Source organism: Pistacia vera, unplaced genomic scaffold (assembly GCF_008641045.1).
Source record: "Pistacia vera cultivar Batoury unplaced genomic scaffold, PisVer_v2 Contig144, whole genome shotgun sequence".
NCBI classification, from domain to species: Eukaryota; Viridiplantae; Streptophyta; class Magnoliopsida; order Sapindales; family Anacardiaceae; genus Pistacia; species Pistacia vera.
The window spans coordinates 304,763-331,955 of record NW_022195510.1 but is presented as its reverse complement, the minus strand read 5'-3'; the positions used below and the strand labels follow the sequence as shown (position 1 = coordinate 331,955).

The 27,193-nt window shown below is 33.9% G+C and overlaps 2 protein-coding genes and 3 non-coding genes across 5 annotated transcripts; 4 read left to right on the top strand and 1 right to left on the bottom strand.

The window, feature by feature from the left end:
- Positions 1 to 3,554: 3,554 nt before the first annotated feature.
- On the top strand, positions 3,555 to 3,750 carry LOC116123729. Its single transcript, XR_004127076.1, has one exon. It is a non-coding gene; the product is annotated as a U2 spliceosomal RNA (small nuclear RNA).
- A 3,547-nt stretch (positions 3,751 to 7,297) lies between these two features.
- On the top strand, positions 7,298 to 7,414 carry LOC116123743. The gene has a single exon (XR_004127089.1). It is a non-coding gene; the product is annotated as a U5 spliceosomal RNA (small nuclear RNA).
- Positions 7,415 to 8,019: 605 nt separating this feature from the next.
- LOC116123756 lies at positions 8,020 to 8,215 on the top strand. The gene has a single exon (XR_004127101.1). It is a non-coding gene; the product is annotated as a U2 spliceosomal RNA (small nuclear RNA).
- A 3,165-nt stretch (positions 8,216 to 11,380) lies between these two features.
- Positions 11,381 to 12,533, top strand: LOC116123636 (transcription repressor OFP14-like). The gene has a single exon (XM_031409380.1). The coding sequence runs from the start codon at positions 11,397 to 11,399 to the stop codon at positions 12,261 to 12,263; it is 867 nt and encodes a 288-aa protein (XP_031265240.1). The 5' UTR covers positions 11,381 to 11,396; the 3' UTR covers positions 12,264 to 12,533.
- A 743-nt stretch (positions 12,534 to 13,276) lies between these two features.
- On the bottom strand, positions 13,277 to 26,184 carry LOC116123716 (regulator of telomere elongation helicase 1 homolog). The gene is made up of 23 exons (XM_031409473.1): positions 26,014 to 26,184; positions 24,978 to 25,234; positions 24,510 to 24,658; positions 23,682 to 23,763; positions 23,384 to 23,531; positions 23,017 to 23,170; positions 22,250 to 22,533; positions 22,065 to 22,110; positions 20,918 to 21,059; positions 20,671 to 20,825; positions 19,978 to 20,069; positions 19,413 to 19,511; positions 19,251 to 19,319; positions 18,564 to 18,650; positions 17,598 to 17,657; positions 17,378 to 17,508; positions 16,726 to 16,783; positions 16,548 to 16,653; positions 15,637 to 15,692; positions 14,930 to 15,520; positions 14,669 to 14,814; positions 13,861 to 13,976; positions 13,277 to 13,764 (listed from the first exon to the last, which is right to left on the bottom strand). Exons 1-22 carry the CDS (start codon positions 26,113 to 26,115, stop codon positions 13,910 to 13,912), a joined length of 3,081 nt encoding a protein of 1,026 aa, XP_031265333.1. The 5' UTR covers positions 26,116 to 26,184; the 3' UTR covers positions 13,277 to 13,764; positions 13,861 to 13,909.
- Between the last annotated feature and the right edge of the window lie 1,009 nt (positions 26,185 to 27,193).

Below are 27,193 nucleotides of genomic sequence, written 5' to 3'. Positions count from 1 at the left end.
TAAGTACAGCCAGACTGTGAATGTAACACAACCTTGATTTGGTTTTAGAGGCGATGGGAACTCCAAACATACACTGTTTCCGTTTCAGATTTATTGAACGATCATTTGTTGATGGGTACTTTTTGCAATCCAAAATTTGGTTAGTTAGCAATAGCTAGAAACATACAAAATTGCTTTATAATAATATAATCTTGGTTGTTCTCTCTTGAGTGCTGAAAATTGCTGTAGATAAATATAATCTTGCTTAATTTATAAGTGCAGCAAGACTGTGCATGTAACACAACCTTGATTTGGTTTTAGAGGTGATGGCATGGGAACGACAAACATACACTGGTTCTGTTTCAGATTTATTGAAGGATAATTTGTTGAATGCTTTAACCATGCCAATATTTATCATGTCATTTGATGGGTACTTTTTGCAATCCNAAATTATCCATTGAAACCTAGAAATTCAAAGAATACATAAAAATATTTATTTTTCTCAATCTAATGAACAAGATCCAAGAATAAGATTAGTTGATAAAGCGAAAAGAGTAGAAGTAGGTCTGGGGATCAACCAGTAAGGAAAGAAGGGATCATTTCATCTGCGAATTGAAGAGTTCTTTCAAAAGATTCATCTACGTGATTGATAAGTCGTAAGACAATTCATAGTTTAGGTTTAGACTTCTTTCAAAAGATTTACTTATCTAATTGATGAGTCATAAGACAAAATATGGTTCAAGTTCAGACGATTATCTTATTTATACAAAAAAAAAAAAATATATATATATATATATATAAACATAAACATACATTTCAGTGATTTTCAATAAAGCTCAATACATAGTTAGTGTTTTTTTATCCATCTTCACGGTCCAGCCCCTCATAAGAATTGAACCTAGGATTGTAGGTTGAAACCTTTTAGCTTCAACCCTCTAGATTCGCCCTTACCACTTGGCTATCCGTGGGTGGGTTGCATAGTCAGTTTTATGAAGATGAATGACTAAATATAAGTTGTTTTATGTATAAGCTTATTTAAAGTGTTAAAAATATCAAAAACATCTCCATGTTATTTGATGAAACTCTGGTTTAGTAATATAAGACTAGAAAGCTCTTTTCACATTTTTGTAATCAACCAACTACCCATTTTATCATAACAGTTTTATTTTCATAATATGTAATTCTGACTGAAACTATCATGCTCTTCTAATTAAATTAATGCTCTTTTAGTTGATATTTGTGAAGTGTGTATCATGCTCTTCTAATTAAAATTTGCCCAGTGTGTATCATGCCCTTTTAATTTCACACCTTTTTTTAATACAATATGATAAAAATAAGAATCTACAATCTAAACAAATATTAATGTTTTGTGGTGCAGTTGGTTTCACTAAAGGTCTCCAATTCGAGTCTGGGCAAACTAAAAATTAAATTATATTTTCATTTTCAATTTTTACATAACATCTTGAGTCAGTTTGGGTCTATGACACGTATATTCTTTTTACCTTTGAAGACATGTCATATTCTAGACGGTAGAATGGTTTCTTGGATTCTAATTGGTGGTTGATGATGTCAGCATATGTTAGCCCCTATTTTAGGCGTATCACTTCTGATCATGATCTGCTCAATTAATCATCCCTACTAACATTCTCATTTGATCATCATCCCAACCCGCTAACTAATGGTACCTAAAATTTGCATTCTCTCTTTTATCAGATTTGCTTATATAACGTCAACTTTAATGCATGATTATTAATATTTTGATTCAATAAATTGTATGGAAATTTCTAACTGATCTAAAATTGGATCAAAATTTCTTAATTTATATGGGAATTTATATTAATTGTTGCAGTATATGGAAATTTATACATCTTTATCACAGTATTGTTGTTCTAATTGATGCTGCAGCCGGTTCACTTGATGCCTCTGGCTCCACATTGCTGAAACGTAACACAGGTGTGAAGGTTTTTCGGGGGCAAATAGATATGATGAAATTGTAAACCAAATTGAACACCAACATGAGACTAGTAAAGAAGCTTCTCCTGTAGAATACATGACCAAATCAAAGCTGTGGCCGGCGACATCGATAGCTCAAACACCATTAAATGACACACAGCCAGTCCCAAAACCAAGCAGGATTAATCAACTTAATCTTTTCTCTTGCAAACAAGTGAATTCCTTCATAATCGCTTCGCAAAATACTCGAAGCTTTTGTGCTTTCATCATAGCCCTTTTCGTAGTTCTATCCTACATTGGTTATCCATATTTTGGAATGAATATAGTGAGCTAAGAAGGAATGTCTTGTAATGTTTATGAGCATCATCTAACAGGTTCAAAACTTTAAAACACTACGGAAAGTAAGGAGAAATACTAAACATATCAAATTATGCCTTGGTGTAGCTTTTGTTGTAATGTTGTTCAATTCTATTTATGTTGTGAGTGTTTAATTAGTGATATTATTGCTGGATTTATTGAAACCATGGAGTTAAATTAATATATATGTTGCTGTCATTGCAGCAAAATCTGGAGAAAATTAAGAAGTCCTTCAATACAGCCGCAGTAGTTGGAAAATTTAATGTGCAGGTTGTACTTGTATATCTCAACTGCTTTATTCTTCTAACCTATATTTCTTGACATGATTGACTCCTTGGAAATGCATTAGTAACTGATCATGGCATTGATTGAAATTTCTTTTTATCTTGATTTACCATAATTTTCAAGTAGGATGTTGTCACATTTTATATTGTTAGCAAAGAAGATCTAGAGAGATTTGGGTTCTCTCAATTAAGTAGACGTTTTTTGGTTGAAGGTTGCTTGCTTGAAAGCCGAAAACAAATACTTGAAGATGAAAGGCGCACGCGTTAAGTCCGAAGAAAATTATTGTATATCTCACGTTGCACTACAGCAAGGACCTGGCACACCCCTTCCAAATCTAGTTCTACTTCAATTCTGTGTTTAACAGGAGGTCATCTTTCCAGAGCAATTGTCCACATGCATCAGAAACAAAGAGCTAACAATGTTTTATTGTGCTTGACCATAAATAAAAGTGGAGTATATAAACTGTTTGTTAAAAATGCCATGCTTTTACTAATTTATACACTTGATTGCAGAAGTAATAAGTTTTCTTGCAGTAGATGTGTCTAGACCATCTTCACTAACATTCTCCTCTGTTTATGACTCTCCCAGCAAGAGTATTTTCATAACGTTCTCCTCCGTTTATGACTCTCCCAGCAAGAGCATTTTTATAGCATTTCTCACTCTGTTTTTTATTCTCCCGGCAAGTGCATTTTATGTTAGTGAGTGAACAAAAACTCCTTGAAGCAGTTCTGGTGAGAGAAATCAACATACATAGTCATAAGTCAGTCTACTGATAGCAGAAAATCAGCGACTAGTACTTCAGTATTTAATTAATGAAAAAGAGCTTTCATATTATTGCTAAACAAATAAAAAAAATCATGCATGAATTGGCATAAATAAAGGCACCAATGTTTGGCCTAGTTTCTCCCACATTGATTAAGCAACAGAAGACACAAAGCAGAATAGAGCTATAAAAAAACAATTGAGCCAAAGAACAAAGCATACCTTTCTCGGCCTTTTGGCTAAGATCAAGTGTAGTATCTGTTCTTATCAGTTTAATATCTGATACGTGGGACATAGTAACACATGATATTAAATTTATTTTTTTAGGGGGAGGATCCACTACAGTAGCTTGCTACTGGGTTCCTCAAGCGTCGCCCATGCGTTGCACTACTGCAAGGGCCTGGCGCACCCCAACCAAATCAAGTTAAATTTCATTCTCTTTTAAGTATTTTTATGCAAAAATCAATTAAAAAAAACAAAAAGCATACATTTCGGTGATTTTTAATAAAGCTCAATGCATAGTCAGTGCTTTTTTTATCCACAGCCGCGGCACCTCAGTAGAATTAAATCTGGGGTTGTGGGTTGAAGCTAGACCTAGCAAATCTGGGGTACGAGTTAATGTAATTAAGACCTGTGGAATATTGCTCATATCCGGCCCGTCTGTTATTTTCATGGGTGGGCCGGGTGATCCCCGTGGGTACCCACAGGTGCCCGCACACTGTAAAAAAAATAATCAATAAGGTAAAGTGAAGACCGAAGAAGAAGAAATCAACAATTTCTTTAAATCCCAAACAAGAAATCAATAATATCACATATTCTCCTCTCTTAAACAACAAATATTTTCCAACAAAGAAAAACCAATCAACATCCATACCAACAAAAATAAACCCACAAATCAACAAGAGAAGGCATGATCAAGCGGTGAAGTGATTGCCATTCGCCTACAGCCTTCCACGGCGCCAACACATGCTCACCCTCACCGGTGGCCACAATGGAGATTATAGATCTATAGAGGGAGAAAAAGATGAAGAAGAATTGGAGGGAGGGAGAAGAAGAAGAAGTATGAAAAAGTCGAGAGGGAGAAAAAGACAAAGAAGAATTGGAGAGAGGGAGAAGAAGAAGAAATATGAAAAAGTGGAGAGGGAGGAAAAGAGAAGAAGAATTGGAGAGAGAGAGAAGAAGACGACAATGAAAGAGAAAAATGTGGATATGAAAATAAAAAAGAAGAAACCGTTTAGGAAAAATTTTTAAAAATAAAAGAAACAGGTGACCTGCATGACCGGATACCAGGGGTATTTAAAAAAAATGTAAAAATCGAACCGAATCGAAAAATCGATTAATTGAAAAAACGATTCGATTATGGTTCAAAAAATTAAAAAAACTAAATTTTGGATTCGATTACCAGTTCAGGAGAAATTAGAAACGGTTAATCGAAAACCGGTTTTTCAAATATATATATATATTAAATAATAACCTAAACTAAACCCTAGTTCACTCAATCTAAAATCCCAACCCAAATTTTTTTTCTTAGTTCCCAATGTATTGTTTATATTTATAATTTAATTTAGGACAAAATTTTAAAAAAAAAAAGTTTAATAAAAAAAAAAGGGAAAACCGGTTAATCGCTTTTTTTTAAAACTGGTTTTCCCTAAAACCGGTTCGGTTTCAGTTCAGGAATTTTCCCGAACCGAAAATTCAGTTCAGTTTAGAAAAATGGTTAACCGACTTTTGAACACCCTTACCGGATACAAGATTTATTTCCTTACCCGTTTGACCCGTATCCGTTATTACCCGGTCTGTACTATCCAGCCCGCCCGTTTGCCAGGTTAGGCTACCCATGGGTGGGTTACATAGTCAATTTTATGAAGATAAATGACTAAATAATGTGTTGTTTTATGTCTATAAGCTTATTTAAAGTGTTAAAAATATCGAAAACAAATATCTAGACCTACAAAAAACTTGCTATTAATATATATATTCCAAGCCCACATCATATTAAAAGTTTAAAACTCTGTTCACTCTTCTTCTCCACGGTTTCACTTGCTTTTTATGATTTTATCCCTAAAATTATTTACTCCCTCATTCTCTCTTTCCCTTTCTCATGTTATTCACTCTTAAAGCTTTTCAAGACTAAAATTGTTGAAGCTTTTACTATTTAAGGTGTCACAATTAGTTTCATTTTCTGTTTTATCAGTTTTAGTATATGTATTGCTAATTTCAATTTAGTTTATTTTAAGGTTGAATCATGCTTTTTTTTTAAGGTTTTTTATTCTAATTTGAGGAAAAAAGACATGGATATTGTGAGTTTATTTTGTGTTTTGTGTCTAAGAATATTCATATTTTCCCGAATTAAAACCTTAACTATATTTTAAATGACGTTATTATTCACCCACCACTTTTCTATATTTCAAACGTCACCGTTCAACTGCTTAAAATTATTAAAGAAATTTGAGTCACTACCTATGTTTATACCAAAAAAAATCCCCATTTTCTTAATTAATTCATATTAAAAGTCAACGTAACGTTGACTTAATTTAAGTTTTGGTTGACTTTAGTTTAGGTTAAATCTGATCAAAGTCATAAATAAAAATTTATATTATAATTTTTGGAAGCTAAAAATAAAAAAATAATTAAAAGAAGGCTTTGCTCAAGGTTTACTCTACACATTTACTCAAAATTTTGCTTCTCGTAGATTTATTCAAGTAGGAAAAAATTGTGTTATTGCATTCTTTTCTTTCAGGTTCTTGATATTGTATTATTTTTTTTGCTAAGGTTCGATGATTTTTTTAAGTTTTTACTAGTTGTTTGGCAAACAATGATAGAGTTGCGAAGGCTCCCCCTTGGCAAAAATCTTGGGTCCACCACTTAGTGTAGCTTTTGTTGTAATGTTGTTCAATTCTATTTATGCTGTGAGTGTTTAATTAGTGATATTGTTGGATTCATTGAAACCATGAAGTTAAATTAATTTACATGTTGCTGTCATTGCAGCAAAATTCTGAGAAAATTAAGAAGTCCTTCAATACAGCCGCAGTAGTTGGAAAATTTTATGTGCAGGTTGTACTTGTATATCTCAACTGCTTTATTCTCCTAACTTATATTTCTTGACATGATTGACTTCTTGGAATGCTTTAGTAACTGATCATGGCATTGGTTGAAATTTCTTTTTATCTTGATTTACCATAATTTTCAAGTAGGATGTTGTCACATTTTATATTGTTAGCAAAGAAGATCTAGAGAGATTTGGGTTCTCTCAATTAAGTAGATTGAAAGCCGAAAACAAATACTTGAAGATGAAAGGCGCACGCGTTAAGTCCGAAGAAAATTATTGTATATCTCACGTTGCACTACAGCAAGGACCTGGCACACCCCTTCCAAATCTAGTTCTACTTCAATTCTGAGTTTAACAGTAGGTCATAGCATGGGGAGGGATAGAATTTTGGAACCAAACCAGATCATTCCAAGCAACTTTCGGCCATGCTTTTACTAATTTATACACTTGATTGCCGAAGTAATAAGTTTTCTTGAGGTAGATGTGTCTGGACTCCAGTGAATTATTGGGAATTTTAAGATGTAATTAAACAACCAACAATAGATTTAATTGAATGAACCATCTTCATAACATTCTCCTCTGTTTATGACCCTCCCTGCAAGAGCATTTTCCTAACATTCTCACTCTGTTTTTCACTTCAGCAAGAGCAATTTTATAGCAATTTTCACTCTATTTTGTATCCTCCCGACAAGTGCATTTTGTGTTAGTGAGTTCTGATTTCTGATATCGATTATGGGAGCTGCTTGGCATGGTCGTTAGTCAATGATACTTTGGAAAGATATATTGGTTAATGAGCTTATGAGAGAAGCAATAAATGTAGACATGGTTCTGATCCCACATAGCCTAGAAGATAGTTTCCTCACCCATAAAGTAGATACATAAAATGCAGTAAATTCCTCATTCCAAGCATGGAGCCGCGTGGTGAGCACAAAGCGAACTATTCTTTCGCCTTTTACTAAAGAATACCGTGTGCTCGCCATTCTAAACGGCATACCTCTATTTTTGGAGGGTTGTTCTCTCTTGAGTGCAGCTCCCTATCAAATCTATTTGTGAAAATTGCTTTATAATAATACAATCTTGGTTGTTCTCTCTTGAGTGCTGAAAATTGCTGTATATAAATATAATCTTGCTTAATTTATAAGTGCAGCAAGACTGTGCATGTAACACAACCTTGATTTGGTTTTAGAGGTGATGGCATGGGAACGACAAACATACACTGGTTCTGTTTCAGATTTATTGAAGGATAATTTGTTGAATGCTTTAACCATGCCAATATTTATCATGTCATTTGATGGGTACTTTTTGCAATCCGAAATTTGTTTGGTTAGCAAGTTCAAGTCCAGTTAAGCAGTGCTGCCTAAAAAAAATTCCTTGAAGCAGTTATGGTGAGAGAAATCAACATACATAGTCATAATTCAGTCTACTGATAGCAGAAAATCAGCGACTAGTACTTCAGTATTTAATTAATGAAAAAGAGCTTTCATATTATTGCTAAACAAATCAAAAAAATCACGTATGAATTGGCATAAATAAAGGCACCAATGTTTGGCCTGGTTTCTCCCACATTGATTAAGCAACAGAAGACACAATGCAGAATAGAGCTATAAAATAACAATTGAGCCAACGAACAAAGCATACCTTTCTCGGCCTTTTGGCTAAGATCAAGTGTAGTATCCGTTCTTATCAGTTTAATAACTGATACGTGGGACATCGTCTCACATGATATTAAATTTATTTTTTTAGGGGAAGGATCCACTACAGTAGCTTGCTACTGGGTTCCTTAAGCGTCGCCCATGCGTTGCACTACTGCAAGGGCCTGGCGCACCCCAACCAAATCAAATATAAATTTCAATCTACGAAAGTATTTTCATGCAAAAAATCAATAATTAAAAAAAACAAAAAAAATACATTTCGGTGATTTCCAATAAAGCTGAATTAATAGACAGTGCTTTTTTCATCCACAGCCGCGGCCCCTCAGGAGAATTAAACCTGGGATTGTGGTTTGAAACTAGACCTAGCAAAGGGGGTAATAAGCAGGTGGGTATCCGGTTAGTTTTAATGGGTACGGGTTAATGTATTCAAGAGTCAATACCCGTGAGAGTATTATCCGTACCCGATCCGCCTGGGCCGGGTAATCCCCACGGGTGTCCGCACAAAATAAAAAAAAATCAGTAAGGCCAAGTGAAGACCGAAGAAGAAGAAATCAACAATTGCTTTAAATCCCAAACAACAAATCAAAAATATCACATATTCTCCTCTCTTAAACTACAAATATTTTCCAACAAAAAAAGACCAATCAACATTCGTACCAAGAAAATAAACCCACAAATCAACAAGAGAAGGCATGATCAAGCGGTGAAGTGATTGCCGTTCGCCGGCAGCCTTCCACGGCGCCAACACATGCTCACCCTCACCGGTGCCACAATGGAGATTATAGATCTATTGAGGGAGAAAAAGATGAAGAATTGGAGAGAGGGAGAAGAATAAGACGAACTGAAAAAGAACAAGAACAAGAAGAAATATGAAAAGTGGAGAGAGAAAAAGATGAAGAAGAATCGGAGAGAAGAAGAAGAAATATGAAAAAGTGGAGAGGGAGAAAAAGACGAAGAAGAATTAGAGAGAGAGAAGAAGACGAAAATGAAAGAGAAAAATGTGGAGATGGCAAATGATAAAGAAATAAATGGAGAAAAAAATAAAAAAAAGAAGAAACTGTTTAGGAAAAATTTTTAAAAATAAAAGAAACGGGTGACCCGCATGATCGGTACGAGTGATGTATTTTCTTACCTGTTTAACCTGTGTCCGTTGTTACCCGACCCGTACAGTCCAATTCATCCGTTTGTCAGGTCTGGTTGAAACTATTTGTATCCCCTTTGATTCGGCCGCTACGGCTAGGCTACCCTGCCCATGGGTGGGTTGCATAGTCAATTTTATGAAGATAAATGACTAAATAATATGTTGTTTTATGTTTGTAAGCTTATTTAAAGTGTTAAAAATATCAAAAACATCTCCATATTATTTGATGAAACTTTATTTTAGTAATATAACACTCAAAAACTCTTTTTACATTTTTGTGATCAACCAACTACCCATTTTATCATGTCATACCAAAATGTTACGGACACCGAATGCTGGTACCGAAATTTTACATCGATCTATGTAGCATCTGACTTGGACGTGCCATATAGGACACAACACAGATATTCAGTGAATAAACAGCCGTCCAACAATTGTGGACGCTCATCTATATCTTATGGACGACGGTTCATTACGAATGGATGAGAGTCTAGAAAATATCAATGGATTCCCATCCATAATATATGGACGGGAGTCCCTTTACTATGGACGGTCGTCCATATAATTTTAAAGCACAAAGTATGGACGCCAGTAAATCTCAAATAATATTTTTTTTTAATTTACAATTTCTTTTTCATTTATAAAAACCTATAGATTTTATAAGACGCTTCTACAAATAAGCGTCAAAATTTTTAGATGAAATATTCATTTTTAAAGCACAAAATTTTTAGATGAAAAAAAAAAAAAAAAAAACTTTGATTTTAATTACAAAGTATGGATGGCAGTCCATCTAATGAGGACGGTCGTCCATATACAATGGACGGACATCCAAATGAGATGGATTGGCGTCCATACTCAAATAATTTTTTTTTAAAACTAAAATTTTTTTTTTCATTTATAAAAAAAATGCAAAGCAAGAGAGAAATGAAACTTGTTTTTTAAAACCTATTTTGAGAGGCCTAAATTTTTAAACATTCTAATTGAAAATTTTAAAGAAAATTTTTTATTAAACTAGATTTTGAGTGTGGACGACCGTCCATTATTTGTTTTTAAACTTTTCTGGACGAACATCCATCTTATATGGACGTTTGTCCATAATAAATAGAAATACATCCATATTATATGGACGGGAGTCCATTGATATTGCCATGGACGATCGTCCATTTGTGATGAACGATCGTCTATAACGTATAGACAGTCATCCATGTAAGATGGACGACCGTCCATTCATAGAATCAATATTTTCTATCTAATGTGACCACATCTTAATGGATACCGCATCATTTGATAAAAAACTTTAATGCACAAATTCGGTGTCGATATCATTACTGTTTATCATAATATGTAATTCTGGCGGAAACTGTCATGCTCTTCTAATTAAATCAATGCTCTTTGAGTTGATATTTGTGAAGCGTGTGTCATGCTCTTCTAATTAAAATTTGCCAAGTGTGTATCATGCCCTTTTAATTTCAAACCTCTTTTTTCTAAAATATGATAAAATGAAAATCTACAATCTAAACAAATATTAATGTTTCGTGGTGTAGTGGGTTATGGCGTCAATCTATTTCACTAAAGTTCTCTACTTCGAGTCCGAGTAAAGCTAAATATTAAATTTTTTTCTATTTTTCGATTTTTACATAACAATATGAAATATAACATCATTCACTTTTAAATTGATTTTTTTTTTCATGTAATATCATTCATTTTTAATTTTTTTTTTTTTTTTTCAATTTTTCATCTTCTTTGGCACCGTGAGACAAATATACATCACAAGAAGTTCTTACTTTTAGTAACTACCAACGACAATTAATTTAAAGATAAAGGAGATGGAAAATATTAAAAAAAAATGGTAATATCATTCAATTTTGACAATTAATGAATGAATAGATAGCAAATCCATAAAAAACATTGCATAAAAGGAAACTGAAATATCTCATATTATTATTATTATTATTATTTAACCATATATTAATATTTTGCATTAATTTAAAACAAATCTTACTGGCTAGGCTACCAAATCTCCAACAAAATTCATGCCCCCTATCCTTTTTTCTTTTTAAGAATCTCAACTAAATTAATACACTAAATACGTTTCCAAAAACAATAAATAATTATGTTACTTTCCTTTACTTGCTCATTTATAAACCACACCACATCCTTCAAACTCAAACTCAAACCCAAACACAGTTAAAGTTACAGAAATCCACAGCCAACAATAATGTCCAAGCACCTTCAAAAATCTCTCAAAAAATGCCTCTCCAAGTTAAAAAAATCCCCATCAAATATTCAATTACGATACTCTAGTTCATTCTCAACTTCGAAAAATTTTGTCCTTTCAGGCTGCAAACACCCCAAAACCTTATCATTTGCCGTTGATCGTGACCAAAATGGTAAAAGCAGCAGCAGCAACAACAATAATAATAATATTGGCGCTGCAACGCTCTCCGACATCGATCGTTTTCTATATGAGAATTTTAAGTCTCTTTATCTTAATGACGAGGATGATAAGAAAAAGAAAGAAGAATGTGATGGAGATAAAATTCCAAATGGGGCATTGTTTGATTCACCTCCAAGGATTCGTCAGGGGTCTCACCGGTTTTTCGTGGAGCCGGGATTTTCAGGCTCGCTCATTGAAGAAGCTCGGAATAGTTTCACCAACTCTGAGGATATGGCTGGCCCAACTTCAATCTCAACCTCAACCTCAACCTCAACCTCAACTTCAACCACTGCCCTAAATGAGGATGACTCTACTGTTTCTACTGATTCCAAATATGTGAAGCTTCCTAGTGACTCCGTCGCAGTCTTGAGATACTCTCCGAGTCCATACGGAGATTTTCGACGTTCCATGAAAGAAATGGTGGAGGCGAGACTACAATATCAATCAACGGTTGATTGGGATTTCTTGGAGGAGCTTTTGTTTTGTTACTTGAGGCTTAATGAGAATAAATCACACAAATTCATAATAAGGGCATTCGTGGATTTGGTCGTCATTCTTCGTCAGAATTCGAATAAGATTCCGGCGAGATCACGACATGATTTTCGAGTTGCAAGAGAAAGGAAGAGGAAAATGGAGCATGTAACGTAAGATTGTGGCAATAGGTTAGATTAAATAATGTGGAGAGGGTGTAAGGTTTTGGATTTATTCATCTTACTACTTAGCCCTCACATGCAAAATCCACTATGGATTATAAATGTGAGTGATTTTCAAAAACAATTAATCACCCACTTTGTTTATGATTTAAGCTTTGTTTTGTTGCGGGTTTTGGTGAGATTTAGCACATTTGTATTGGTATTGTCTCTTGCATGTTTCCCGGAGTTTGATTAGAATAAATTTAATTTGGTATTCAATTATTGCTATTGTATTCCGTGAATATGAAAATCTTGAGGATTATAAATATATATGTGTTTTCATAGGACATTCTCTCTTTGGTTGGTTAGATGTGGCATACTTTCATTGGCCGATTATTTTGTAATTGAGTAATACTACACTCACAACCTCTTCTCACAAACTTTCTCTTCGATGTGATAACTCGCAAACAATTGGTCAACTCGCAATTGGATTCATCTGATAAATTATGATTGATTAAGTCAGGGTTGTGAGAGAAAATTTGTGAAAAAAAGTTGTGGATATAGTATTACTCTTTGTATTAAATGCACGAAAAAAAATCTTCCCTACCATGGGAATACATACATACGAGTATCCAACCCTCCAATCGTAAGACGTATAAGACACGTGCGTTAACATGGTATTTACAATTTAAGAGTTGTACGTATCTCGTATAGATTTCATCAACTTTGACATAGTTATTGACTGATTGTATTGCAAATACACATAAAACTTTCTCAAAGTTAAGAGAAGAGGGAGTTATAGTCATTTATTACAAAGCACGTTACCACATGTAATTAAGAATTGTGTTTAATTTGATCAAATCAAGTACCAATGGGAAAGTGCAAAGATATACTTTACACATTTTTATTTATCATTTTGAGGAGCTGGAGTGGTAGCCGGTACCAACGTGTACCTCAAGGTACGCAGAAACATTTTTAAAATTAGTAATCTAAACAGGCACGATAGATCATCAATTTCAGAAACTTTGCTTTTATTTTATGATCCCTTCAAACAGAGAATTGGTACTTACAAAATCTTGTTTGCAGGATAATTTATATACTTTTTCAACAATATGGGGGCACTCAGAAACAATTACAAGAACCTTAGATCAGATTTATAAATAAATGCCAATACTGTAACTACAACTGTGAGTGAAATTACCGGAAAATCATTTGTGAATGATCAGTAACATTGACAAAACGCAGCATATAACTTGGCTGCCCCCGCCTTGTGGTTCATTGCGGTGGAGAGAAAAGCTGGTAAGTGAGGACCTTTACATCTAATCTTCTTCCATTTACATCTATAACCATGTTGCTTTATTAACATGGTCTCCTGCCCTGAGATGAGAGCGATTCACAGTTTGGACAAAAGCGATCGTGCAAAGCCAGACATACCATTACCTTATATCTGGTTTAAGTCTGGCAAGGTAAGGAGTTGTGGCCTCTATTCACAGAAAAACAATTAGAACGCAAAATCCCTGAAAATCAAATTGTATAACGTAATTAAGAAAAGAGTTCTGGACTTGGAAAGCTAAATTATAAAACAAAGTTATCAAGCTGAAGAATATGCATGCCTTCACTTTCGGGTCTAGTATAGAGTTGCTCACTTTACAAATGGAGAGTTCAACCATTTGTCGGAAGGTACTGCTCGTATATGGAATGGTACTTTGCAGGGACATAATCTTTGAATCTGTCAGTAATGACAACAGAAGAGAATGAGGACACTTGTATAAGATAAATTAAAAATCAGATCACTAAAATGTTGAAAAATATAGAACCTAAATTAGGGAAATACATGAAGACATGATAAAAGTTTTCAATTGATCTAGAAGTACATGCTTTCTCTCCAGGTTTCAATTGAAAACTTTAACATACTTATCTCCTTCCTGCGAATAGTGCATAATTAAAATTCTGATAAGCCCAAAAACACCAATTCTAGAATACAAGCAGTTGTTAACTGAAACTGAATCCTAGTTTAAGGTTTGGCAGAACCTAAAAGATTTGCAATATCATTGCATCTTTACGCATAAGCATAAGCATAACATGCCACTCTAATAATATCAAAGAAGTGCATCATCATTCTGGTATATGCGTGAAAAAGGTAAAAATAGAATTGCTCTTGCAAGCATGTTATTGCTGTGCCACAACATGATTAGAGACGAGCTCTCAGGCTGCATCAGGTGCAGCAAGTTTTAGTAACACTAATTCTTGTGATGCATTATAATGCTAGATGAAAATATCCCAGATAATCAAAAGGTAGCAATATATTAAAAAAGGTGGTGGGGGGATTCAAACACAGTATCTAAAAACATCAAGCCTTGGTCAAAATTTTACAGCTAAGGTTAGCACGGTCTAATCTAACATTTAGAAAGAACTTAATACCTTCTAAGAAGAGGAAGCCTCTCAGGCCCAGAGAATAAGTTTGCAATTGACTGTAGTACGTGACCAATTTTCATTGCCTTAGACTTCAGTGCCTTCATAAACCCAACAAATTCTTTATATTCTGTAGCACTAAGTTCTTCTTTAACCTGTAATGAATCGAGTTTAGATTTTCAAAGATCCTACTTCTGTAACAAAGCCTGTTATCAGTCCATCTACATAGTTCATGCAACTGAGTAGTTCATACAGTAATAAATGCTTTACCTGAATAAGAAATGTTGATCCTTTTGTTTCCTCATCACCACTAGCACTAGATAGAACAGCTTCACTTTTTTGACTAAGAAACTCAGAATCTATCCTTCGGAGCGTTGCATCAACCTTACATTGCAAGGCTGAAACTTCAGCATTTTGCCTGCTTCTACTATCAGAAATCTGTGGTTTTTCATGCTTCCCTAAACAAGTTCTAGAAAGAGGGTAACTTGACTGTGAACTTTCAGCACCAGATGCAATCTCAGTGGCATTTGAAATACACGCATCAAGCTCAGTATTTAGTACTTTACGCTTCTTAGCCGAACAAGGTGCTATTGCTTCCTCTTTCCTTGGTTTTGTATCCAATAAAGAATTACCAGATAAATCAATCACTTCACGATTTTGCAGTTGTGTAATTTTCCTTCCAGAGTGTAAGATTTTTTTCTCATACTGAACTAGATCACATGAACCTTTCAATTTAAAAGCCTGAATTGCCTTGTAAGGACTGAGGGATAAGCGATTGGCAGGAAGTACTTCAAAGGGGCTTGAATTGTTGCTTCTTTTGACATCAGAAGGAGATATGCAAGCTTGACCCACAGCTGCACTCTGCAATTAAATATCACCAAGAATAACAGCTCATACAGAGAAAACAGTGAGACAGACAGCTAATTCAAAATATGAACACATACTGATAAAAGAATAAAATTTACAGAAGTAAGAACCTTTTCTGGGTAGGATTTATCCAGGGGCTCCACAGATTTTTTTTCTCTTTCATTTCCTGCAAAATGGCATTGATTAGCTTCTGAACAGTTGACTTTTATTACAAAGAACATATCAGAAAATCCATCCAATCATGCAGATCTTCGATGGAAAACAAAAAGATGGTCGGTTTGGCCCAAAATGTAGTTTCGAATTGAGACATGACAACTATCATCAGATTACCACATATAACATATCACCTACCAGACCCAGATAGAAGCTTTTTCCAATATAAATGAACGCTTAATGATGACCTACGCACTTTTCCATTCCAATAACAAGCAAATGTGATCTCATAAGAGTGGGTGTTACAGTTAAAATACAGAGGAAAAACCTTTGACATACACTGATTGCTTAAAAATGTAAATAGTAGACCAAGGATAGATACAATTAGATGTTCAGATTGGTAGATTAGAGACATCTGCGTCCATATGATACAAAGAACATTTCCTAGCTTCAGCCAAGAGCTTCTGTTTCAATCAGCAGACTTGTAACAGTAAGAAGATAACATTGAATTGATTAATTCACAAAGCCTGCAAGATTATCTTATATTTTTGCAGAGAAAGTCATTTCTTTTTAAACCACTTCGCCAAAAGGCTGGTATTCAACCCTAAACTCATTTAGATAAAAAAATTCTACAAGACTTTAGCTCTTGCAAAATTAAAGTTAGTCACACAGTCATAAGCATTGAAGAATACCAGATGACCAATACATAGTTCAAATATTAATAAACATTTTCCATGGATTACTGCTGTATAAGAATTTCTGGTCAAAGTGGCTTACACCCACAAACTCCAAGGAAAAAAAAGGAAATATACCAGGATAACAAAAAGCATGAAACAAAAAGTAACATTATAACATGAAGATACTTTACCCATATCTTCAATTTTTATTGACTTGTGGTTTGTTGGACAAGAAATTACTGCATCTCGGAAGAACCGGGTCAGCATATAAACCATATCCCCATATTTGGAGTAACACTGCAATTAGAAATGTGTTAAGTATGTTACATTTATAGGGAAATGATTATTATGAAACTTGCATAATATTACCTTGATATGAGGCTGTATCCAAAGTGATATTTGGGATTGGCGATTTGAATGTGCAAACCTATTAGCAACTCAAAAAATTAAACAAGAGCCACAGAAGTTAAAATGCATGACAAAGGTTCTAAACTGAGAGTTGAATTAAGAATGACACTCAAATCAAAAGAGGACAATAAAATTTAAGCAAAAATATGTTATCTTCAGGAAAATTCTTGACAACTGGAGTTCCCACATTGTTCAAGCCCAACAGCAATCACTGATAACAATTCAATTCACCAGAGACAAATGTTAATATTTAAAGAGCAAACCATCTAAAGGTTTAAACATCTCACAAATCCTTAAACATCTTTCATGTGTTCACATTAAAAAATGATTGTAATAAATCATTTTAGAATATAGTGCTTATGATTAATAACTAATTCTGAAAACTATCCCATACATAATGAAAGTAGCTTGAAAATTGCACAGAAAAATTAGTTCATGAGCAATTTACTAATCAAGATTGGAATCAAACTTGGATTCTTTATTCAAGATTTTGAAACTAAATGTTGGAGCGAACAACATAAAAAAGATATTTTATATAAGCTACAATTTGATTGATCTTTACTTCAACAGGTATATACAATTTGGTCTACTTAGACAAGAAGAAAAGAAGAACCTTTCATCACAAAAGATGATTGCTCCATAATCATGGCGATGACGAATTACACGTCCAACGGCTTGATTTACAGCCCGTGACGCTTGTTGATTGTACCAATCTTCTCCAGTCAGAACCGGCAACTTTAGCCCCTAATCAAAGTAGCAGGAGTTTTTTAATATGGGAAATAAGAGTCTATAAGTTGAAATAGATATTCAATATTATGCATGGTTAGCAGCACCTTATATCCTTCTCTCTGTGATTGTGCCTGTAGATCCAAGAACTCACGTTTCAGGCGAACCTGTCATATAACAAGGTTAAAAATAGAAGGCAAAGATAAAATCATAAAACCCATTGCTAGAATTCTAAACTAAATAGGAGCCAACTAATCAATCCAAATAAAGAAGTAAGCATGAAGCCACTCCTTATCCCAATTCAAATTTTAATTAAAGTAATCAGAACAAATTTCCCAGGCTAAAATAATGAATAGGACAAAGATATTCTGTTGGGATCCCACATTGAGAGGAAAAAGGGGTGGGCATGTGGTTTATAAGGGCTTGGGAACCCTCCCTTGGCAAGACGATTTTCCAAGGGGAGTTATGCCCAAGCCCACAATAATTTGGGAGTGGGTTCCTATCATATTCCATTTAGACATCAAAACCATTAATTTGGGATAAACTTGGATGTTTAAAACCCACATCATCATAATAGAAAACAGGACAGAAGGAGATAAAGTCTGAACTTCAATTGCAACAGAAATTAAAATTCGCAGGTTGTCAAAACAATTAAAACCTACATGAATAATTCAAACCAATAATAAATATCTCCTATGTCGAGTAAATATAAAAAGTATAACAGCTCAGTGAACCAAAATAAACCAGTTACTATCTACTGTGTGGGCATGAATAATTCTTTTGATCTTTCCCAATGATAGCTTCAGGTAATTCACCTAGACAATTGTAAGCACCTCTTCCCAAGAGTTATAAAAATTAATGGAATGTTAATCATTGACAATCTATGAAACCATTAGCTGAGATCCAGCAACCTAGAAATTCAAACATATTTCCTATTAACATGATAACAAGACAAATTTTAGAATATGATGTTTTATGTAAATTTAATGAATTCCACTGAAAGATCTTGCAAACTAGAGCATACAAAGACTAACAAAATCTCATCAGAGAAAAGCGCTAGAAGATTACCATACCTTAGGATCAGTCAGTGTAGCAAAAGGCATACCCGTGATGACTACAGCTCTTCCAGCAAAGTCAGCAAAATCTAATCCTTCACTCACCTGACATATAGAAGATAGGAAGCATAAACCAAGGAGGGCATGGAACAATTTGCAATAAAAAGAGTATTTCAAGAAAGATCCTACAACAGATCATTTTGATATATGCTTTCCACCCATTTATGCAGCAACTTAATTTGAGCCCTCAGAACTCCTCTGGTTAATTAATCACACAATGTCAATTTGCTTGCTACTATTATGACCATTTGAAAATGAAACACACATTTAAGCATAAGACCAAACAAGACACAACTAAGGGTTTCATAAATTAATCGCAGTAATAGCACTTTATACGTTCAGAAAGGGATCTACTCAATAACATATTCTTTAAAAAATATGGTGACACAATCATAATGACTAATGTGGGATGCATAAAACAAACGGGGTTGGGCATGTGTTTAGATCCACATGGTGTTTGTATGTGTTGGAACTAAGACATTTTACATTTTCTGAAAATAGATCATCTTGACTCTTGCAAAGACCTCCATAGGAATATATGGTTTCAAAGTAAAAAGCTTCTGCTTTTTCCCAACCACATAAAATACACAAATGTCTGCAATATGTCAACAAAGAGGAGTTGCTAAGAAGTCTGTGTGAAGATACCTTTCCACGACAAACAGCAAAAAATACTGCACCAGAAGTTGAGGTGTCCCTCAACTTAGCCATATAGTCCTGCAAAGAAGAAAACCAGACAAGACTACCTGAGGTCAAATATACATTTAAATATGGAAGAATGGTGATTAAATTTGTGTTTTGTTTTTGCACCTCAATCGCCATTTGGAACAGTGCCGATTGTCTGGGTTCCACAACAGGTTTCTTATATTTGCAGATTCTTTCCCATATTGATGTTGAATTTCCATGACTCTGCAAAAATCAAAACATAATTTGTAAGAACACAAAAACAAATGAATCCACTTGTTTTGTGCCTGAATCTAAAGGTTGAGGAAGGGCTAGCCAGGGCTTCGTGACAAGGAAGTAAGAGAATTAATAATGACAGAGACTTTGAAGTATTGGCTGATGTTATTAGCAGGAAAAAAAAAGGCCCATGAAAGCTTTAGACCTTTATATGTGATATTAGAAAATTGCTAGATAAGTGTGAAACCAGATATCGACAATGTCTATATCTAAGACAACAAAGGCAATAATGCCTTAAGAAAAACAGGACATGCAACACTTCAGAATAGAGGTTGGTTACTAGCTTCCTCCATGGGTAAGACAGGTTCTTAGAGACAAATCATATTTTAAAGAGAAAATAATAATAATAATGATAATGAAGCTGATAATAAATAACAAAACTCACTTCTTCATTTAATTGTGTTTGGTGCCTTACCATCTTTTTCCAACACCCGATGCATTGGTCTAAAAGATAGTATGATGGAAAAAATATGAGCAATCCATCAGGTACAATGCGAGCAATATTGACTGCAAGAAGATATTCAAGAAATTTGGCAATTACGCATATATTAATCAACAGTAATGAGGACAATAATTTTAAAACCTTTGTTTATCAAAGAGTAAAACTTAGAGCCAAATTTAGGTGCAATGCATCAGATATTTTAATAATTGGAAGTCCTTGCATCTTTTTGATATAATGAATGAAATATAACCATTAATAAGAAAACTATTCTGCTCTCCTATACCTAATATCCAGAGACATCAAAATACAGCCAGAATTGATTCAAATTCTTTGCATGTTTTGTCCACGTCCACTACAGTATTATCTTTAAATTCTCACATTTTCTCTTGTATCAATCAAGCAAGCAAAAGAAATTCTCCCAACACATGTATAGTGTAACAGGAGGCCACCAGTTCCCTCTATTCGTTAAGGACTATAACTTCCAAGATTGAAATTCATAACAAAAACAAATATTGAGTTGTAACAAAGCAAAAGCTGTTTGGAATGAAAGGTTCCTATCACCCCTTTCCACATATCAGCAAGTGGCATCCAGATCATTGACATAATAATAACAAAAGTAGCATCAGATCATCAATATGGCTATTGCAATTTGTATATGTTACATACCGATTGCATTTCCAAGCTCTTGCTTGTATTCTAGAGAATCACGATTCCGATAAGATGAATTTAAAGAGTAACTTGATGGACCAGTTGGTACAACTCCAGCCCATATCTGATTTGAGGATATGACATGAGGATTTTCCAATCGCACAGGGAAATCCCTGAAATAGCCAAAAGAATTTCTCCATTTAGCAATTATCAAAGTCATAAAATAACCAAATGTAATAATATAATCAGCATTGAAGCGACTTACAATTTCAATTCCTGTGCAAATGATTCCATGGGTGATAATGTGCCAGAAGTCAATATAATAGAGCCAACACCCATCATAGAGAACTCTTGCATTGCGATTCCTGGATTAAAACACCACCAGCTGAGTGTCCTGGAAGCCTTCCCTGCACAACCACAATAATGGAGATATACACTTATCACCATACAGAATGGCATGTCTTCAACAATAAGATTACTCAGAAAAAGGTCATGCAGTTATCTTAGAGGGGTAATGCATTGTGCATTTGTTAAAACAAAATTGGAAAAGATCAATAGCAATAGGAATATACAGCCAATGACTTGAAGTGGAACATTTTGCTGACCAAATTCAGTCTCATTGTTTTTTTATACTCCATTTGGTTGCCAAGAAACAAAAATTTTGAATTATGGAACTAAAAGTCATTTCTAAGAGAACTAGAAGACTTTTGGCACCACCATCTCTGATATCCTGTTCACTTTCTAATCTCTTTATCTATTCTCATCACTTAAATTTAAGTAGAATACAGAAGAATGCTTTTAACACCCCTCTCCAATACTTCTTTTTGGCAACATGTCCCTTTTTTTGGGAAACCAGAGCATGTTAACATCATATAACTAAAAAATACTTCCAATTGTACCCCAACTCTAACAAATAAATTTTAGAATGTTAATAATCCTGAAAACATGATCATATAGCTTTGTTGAACTTTCAAACAACAATGTCAATTCATATCCCCAACCCACTACCTTAATATGTATATCATATTACCCAACTTAAGCACTGATAGGCTGCTAGCCCCCTTCTGCCACCTACAGTAACAGCCATATTGCATTAATTTCTTGCTTCATTAAGTTACCATTGAAATTAAGATACCTAGGAAGACCTTCTTACTATATGAGTTATACCACCATCATTCTTCAAGAAAATGATCATATGCAAGATCCGGTATGAAACTATTATTTACTATAGGTTAATCATGCAAGAAAGCTTATTTCACATGTTTATATTGCAAACTTAATCAGAGAGATTAATAAGAAAATTCAGAACCCGGGATACTATGAGAAATGAGAACATGTAATGCGTATGAAGCACAAGAAATATAAATGCTGTACCCAATTATCAAAATAATTTAAACAAGTATGTAAATTACCTTTTAAAACATCTGCAGCATTTGCGTCAGCTTCCTGCACATGAACCTAAAATGACAAATAACAGTTTAAAATCTGATACATAACTCATTAAAGCATGACATCAATAGAAATTTATATATACATGGAAAAAACCACAATTTCTAAACTTGGCTATGCAATGAGTATTCATGACTTTAAAGCTTACACGATAGAATGCTGCATGAGCAGTCCCTTTATCTCTAAAGATAATATTCAGGATGTCAATAATGCTTTGTAGCCTGCAGGCAGTGTCCAAACCCTTCTGCAGCTTATCGTCCCTTAGAAGTTCAGCAGCTTCCTCAATTATACCAATGAGCTTAGAGGCAGTTTCTTTCGTTATATTCAAATCAGCAAGTAGTTCATAGATGTATGGCCCTGGCTTAGTAAATCCCAACTCCTTTGAATTAATGGGCACTTCAGCAATTCGCTTCTCAAGCTTCAGAAGAAGTGCTGAAAGATATCATAACTCATTAAGAAATATGGCCATGTGAAGTACAACAAAGATGAGCATAAAAGTGCTAGAAGAAATGGCAGAAAGAATTCTAAATGCATGATAACCTGAGTTTATAGGACAAAGAATATACAATGGGTTTCAATTGGTCTTTGTTTTACTTCTCTTTTTGTTTATAAGAAACAGTACATATATATATATATATTTGGGTAAGTTTTAAATTTTTTTTGGGTAAGTAACAGTATTTATTTTATTGCTACCAAAAGGGCAGCACAAAACAGTCAGATGAACTATTGGTAAACTGCAAGGTTTAAAAAAAAAAAAAAAAAAAATTACGTTGGTAGAAAAGGGCATGTACATAATCCTTAAACACAACTGAGAGTGAAATTTAGATCCTAATAGCATTACAAGATTAGAAATATTTACGCATTCGGATACTGTGCTGCAATTTGACACAGTTACATGATACCAATGACAGATACCTCTAAGAACAGCAAAATCTTCTGGCTTCGAAGATTTGTCATCTGAACATTGTCTCTTCGTCGAAAGGTCAATACAATTCTTTGCTTCAGAGATGCAAGCTGTAAGAAGCCCAGGATGCAAGTCAAAGGAGGCTGCATCTGCACATAAACTTTCCTGCATTGTATTCTTATCATCTGAATAGCTGTAAGTGTAATTATATTACAAGTCACTAAATCTGCTTCATTTACGTTGAAACATATACTTCTTATCCAGCTAACTCCAAGAGTGGATAAGCAGAAATTTAAAGTCAATTGAACATTCAAAACCAACACCAATACTTCCAATAGTTTTACAGACAGACTTAGTCCCTTAGTCTTTTCTCCTTACCAGGTTGTGAGCTTCATCAAATATAAGTATACTTTTGTCCCAGTCCAGGCCAAGACCTCTTCTATACCCAGGATCAATAAGATAGTTATAGGGAGCAAATAAGATATCAACAACCTTGTGGAGCTCTCTTGACAGAAAATATGGGCACCTACAACAAACAAGTATCAAACAAAATGGCAAGCAGACCAGTCCATGCCACCAGCAGTGACAACAGTTTCTCATATAAGAAACTGTGTTTTAAGAAGCAAACTGTCTAAATATGTTAGAATGAAGAGATAACACAGCCAGCAGAACCTACGGTCCAGATCTTCGTCCAATATTGACCAAATCCTCTATGTCAATAGGTTCATCTCCAAGATGAGGATTGTTCTTCAAATAATCTACAATAGAAGCATAGAAATATACAGGCATCAAGAGTGATTGTAATAATTACAAAAATTAAAACAAAAAGAAACTGAGTTAAGTGCATGAGTGATCCACAAAATTATTGATTTACAAATATGAATTTGTTTCCTTAACCATTCATAAGATCTTATTACGCCAATATCACCATCATCAAAAGGATATCCACGATATTTTACTTGGATAAAAAAAAAAAAAAAATCCCAAAACCCAGTTTTCATCTATCTGCTGAAATAAATTGTGAAATAAATAGACATTTCTTTTGAATTTCCTTTGAAGATTAACCTCTCTGTTTGGTATCGAACATATTAAAAGTGCTACGAATGCCTTAGCAACAGGAGTTAAAACATTTTTAGTCATAACATAATCAATACTCTTCAGCATATGAAAATAAAAATAATTCAGTAAGGACATTACAATATATATAACAAGGTCCAGAATAATGCAAATCATGGCATTAGCGCTGCACTGAAAAAATTCCATTAATTTTATATAATTTCAGTCATCAGTTTCTTATACCGGATTATGTCACTCCTGGTGACAAAATAACTCACATCTGTAAATTTAGGACCACGTAAAAAATATTCTGAAAACTCCGATATTTAGAAATAAATAAATTAATAAGTCATGCACACACTAATTGTCGTGTGAGTTTCTGTTAGAGAGACAAAAAAATAGAGAGAGATGCATGCTTGAACAAGTGCACAAATAAATTCAGAATTACTGGCAGTGCGAATATAATGAATGCAGCAACGCTTTGAGCCCTTTTTGCAAAGGAATCTGCAGGCATTGTTTTGTGCACTTCCACGAAGCAAACTGACTTCCTCATGGATGCAAAATTGCTCTCGAGATCCTAATATGACCATTTTGGGCCTGTAGAATCCAAATAAAATTCTGAGATTGAAAGATAATAAAAAACCACATGGCAAAACCAACTTAGTAGCAATTTAAGATTCTCTGTTTATACTCTTGAATAGACAGCAAAGTTTCACTTTGGAAAAGCATAACTTATGGTTTATATAAGAAAGATTTCATGACAAGTGCATGTCAAATTAACATATCTTAAATTAAGGTCATAGATGTAACCATCTATAAGAGTCAAGAAATGAATAAGTAAACATGGATCTAGGAGGTCTATTCAATGCTGAAGCCAGCAATTATAAAAGCAAGCACTTGGAATGTATGATCTGACCTGTAGGTAGTTCTTTTTAACTCTTTAATCACTTGCCGAAGTTGGCTGTGAGTGCGTGAGGTATAAACTATCTTAGGAAGCTTAGAAGCCGCAGATTGTGACAAAACCTCAATTGACTGGCTCCCAGCAACCTGATCATCCTTTTGAATTCCAGAAGTGTTGAAACCACCCAAACTCTTCCTCCAAGCCAACGTGGCACAGAGAAGACACAAGGTTTTCCCAGTTCCAGTAGGACTCTCCAGAAGTGCATTACATTTCTGCCATATGCAGGGATAGGTGTTACAACTGTTACTAGAAATAGCAATATAATCTGATGATACAGTAGATATACGTAAATCTCCCAATGTTCAAATAAATCACTACCCATGTCTGAGAGCTCCATAAAATTACTGCATATTCTAAACTCCAACAGCCAGAATCAATTCAATGTCTGGCAGTTAGACAAAAATATGCATACCACTAAAACAATTGATTATCAGAAAAACTGAATATGTTAACTCTTAAAATTGATAATATAACTCAAAAACACAAATTTACAATCACCTATTAACAAACTTGTCAGTTTCTCCAAAATGGATCAAAATTTACAAAAGGACTTCGTAATCACATACTTATATCATAATATCATCAAACTAACGAGTTGCAGAGCAAACTGCACACTACACTTTGTGCTAAAATCAATGTAAACTATTACTCACTATCACAAAATACCACTCAAAAACATAATCTTCTAATCCGTCAATAACATAGCAGGTTCCCAAAAAAGAAAACAGTTTTAATATTTATAATAACTAAAAAGACTAAATACTATAAATAATTAAAAAAATATCAATTCAAATCAACCACATAATAACTACAGTCCACAACAATGTAACTTTTTACAATTAAAGCAAACGATGCTGTTTCCTGTAACATCAATGCATCAATAGTACTACAACGAAGTGTTATTCTTATAACTCGATACCACAAAATCGCAATGGTAAAGAATGAACCTTTTTACGACAGAAATGAGAAAGCAGCTTTTTCTGATACTCACGTTTTGTAGAGACTGTATGACTTTGTCCATGTAGATGAGCTGGCAATCATAGGCCTCGAACGGGAAATCCACATCGATACCTCTGATTTTATAAGTAGGCATTGTTCTTTCCCCGTTTGGATTCCGGGAAAGTGACGGAAAACTTTTTTGGATTCTGCTATAAACCCTAGATTTCCCGCCACTAGCCAAAACGAGCAAAGCGGCACCGTTCCAACAATGCTATTTTGTTGTTTTTAAAATGACCTCTCCACCCCCTGATGTTTGATTGAATAATAAGTCCCCCTAAAGTATTTAAAATAACAAAAATTGTCCTACCGTTGGATTTAGATGTTAAAATAAATGATAGAAGGATAATCTGATAAATATTCATTAATCTACAATAAATAAGTTTTAACAGCACATTAACAGTAAAAAAGAAAAAAAATTCTTTGAGAAACCTTAAGAGGATTTTTGTTATTAAATCAAACATTAACGAGGTTAGCTCCTTAATGCTTTTTAAATTATTATCTAATATCAAATAATAAAATAAACTAATAACTTTAATAAAAATAAAAATAAAAAGATAAGTATTATCATGTTTGGTACATAATGTTATTGTAACCAAAAAATTATTTATTTTGTCAGAATCTTTTTAATAAAAATAATTATTAATCTTAAGATCACTGAAATTTTATCTTTAGTGTGGCATATGTTTAATGTATGAATGAGTACTCCAAAAATTAACTAAATTGAACCATAGTCAAAATAAATAGATAAGATGGTTTGTATGTAAACCATTTGGCTTATGGGTTAGATGGGAAGACATTGGGTTATCTAGAGGTTGTGTTCGAGTTACACAAAATAGTTACCTATTACATCCGTGACTTACCTGACTTATTATATTTATAGAGTGTTCAATAGACCTCAAAAATTAATTGAGATGCGTGCAAACTAATCTGAACACCCCGATTACTAACCAGACACCTTAGTTACCTAAAAAAAAGAAAAAAAAAAAGATGGTTGAAATGTGATTGATGACATTATTTGAACTATTTAAAATTCCACTTTATGAAGTTTGACTAGAAAATCTAGAATTGACCCACTCAAACACTTTGTATTGAAATTGAAATTGAAGTATCTGGCTAGAAGATAACTACCTATTACGTTTGTGATTTATCTAGTCCATTACATTTGTAAGGTA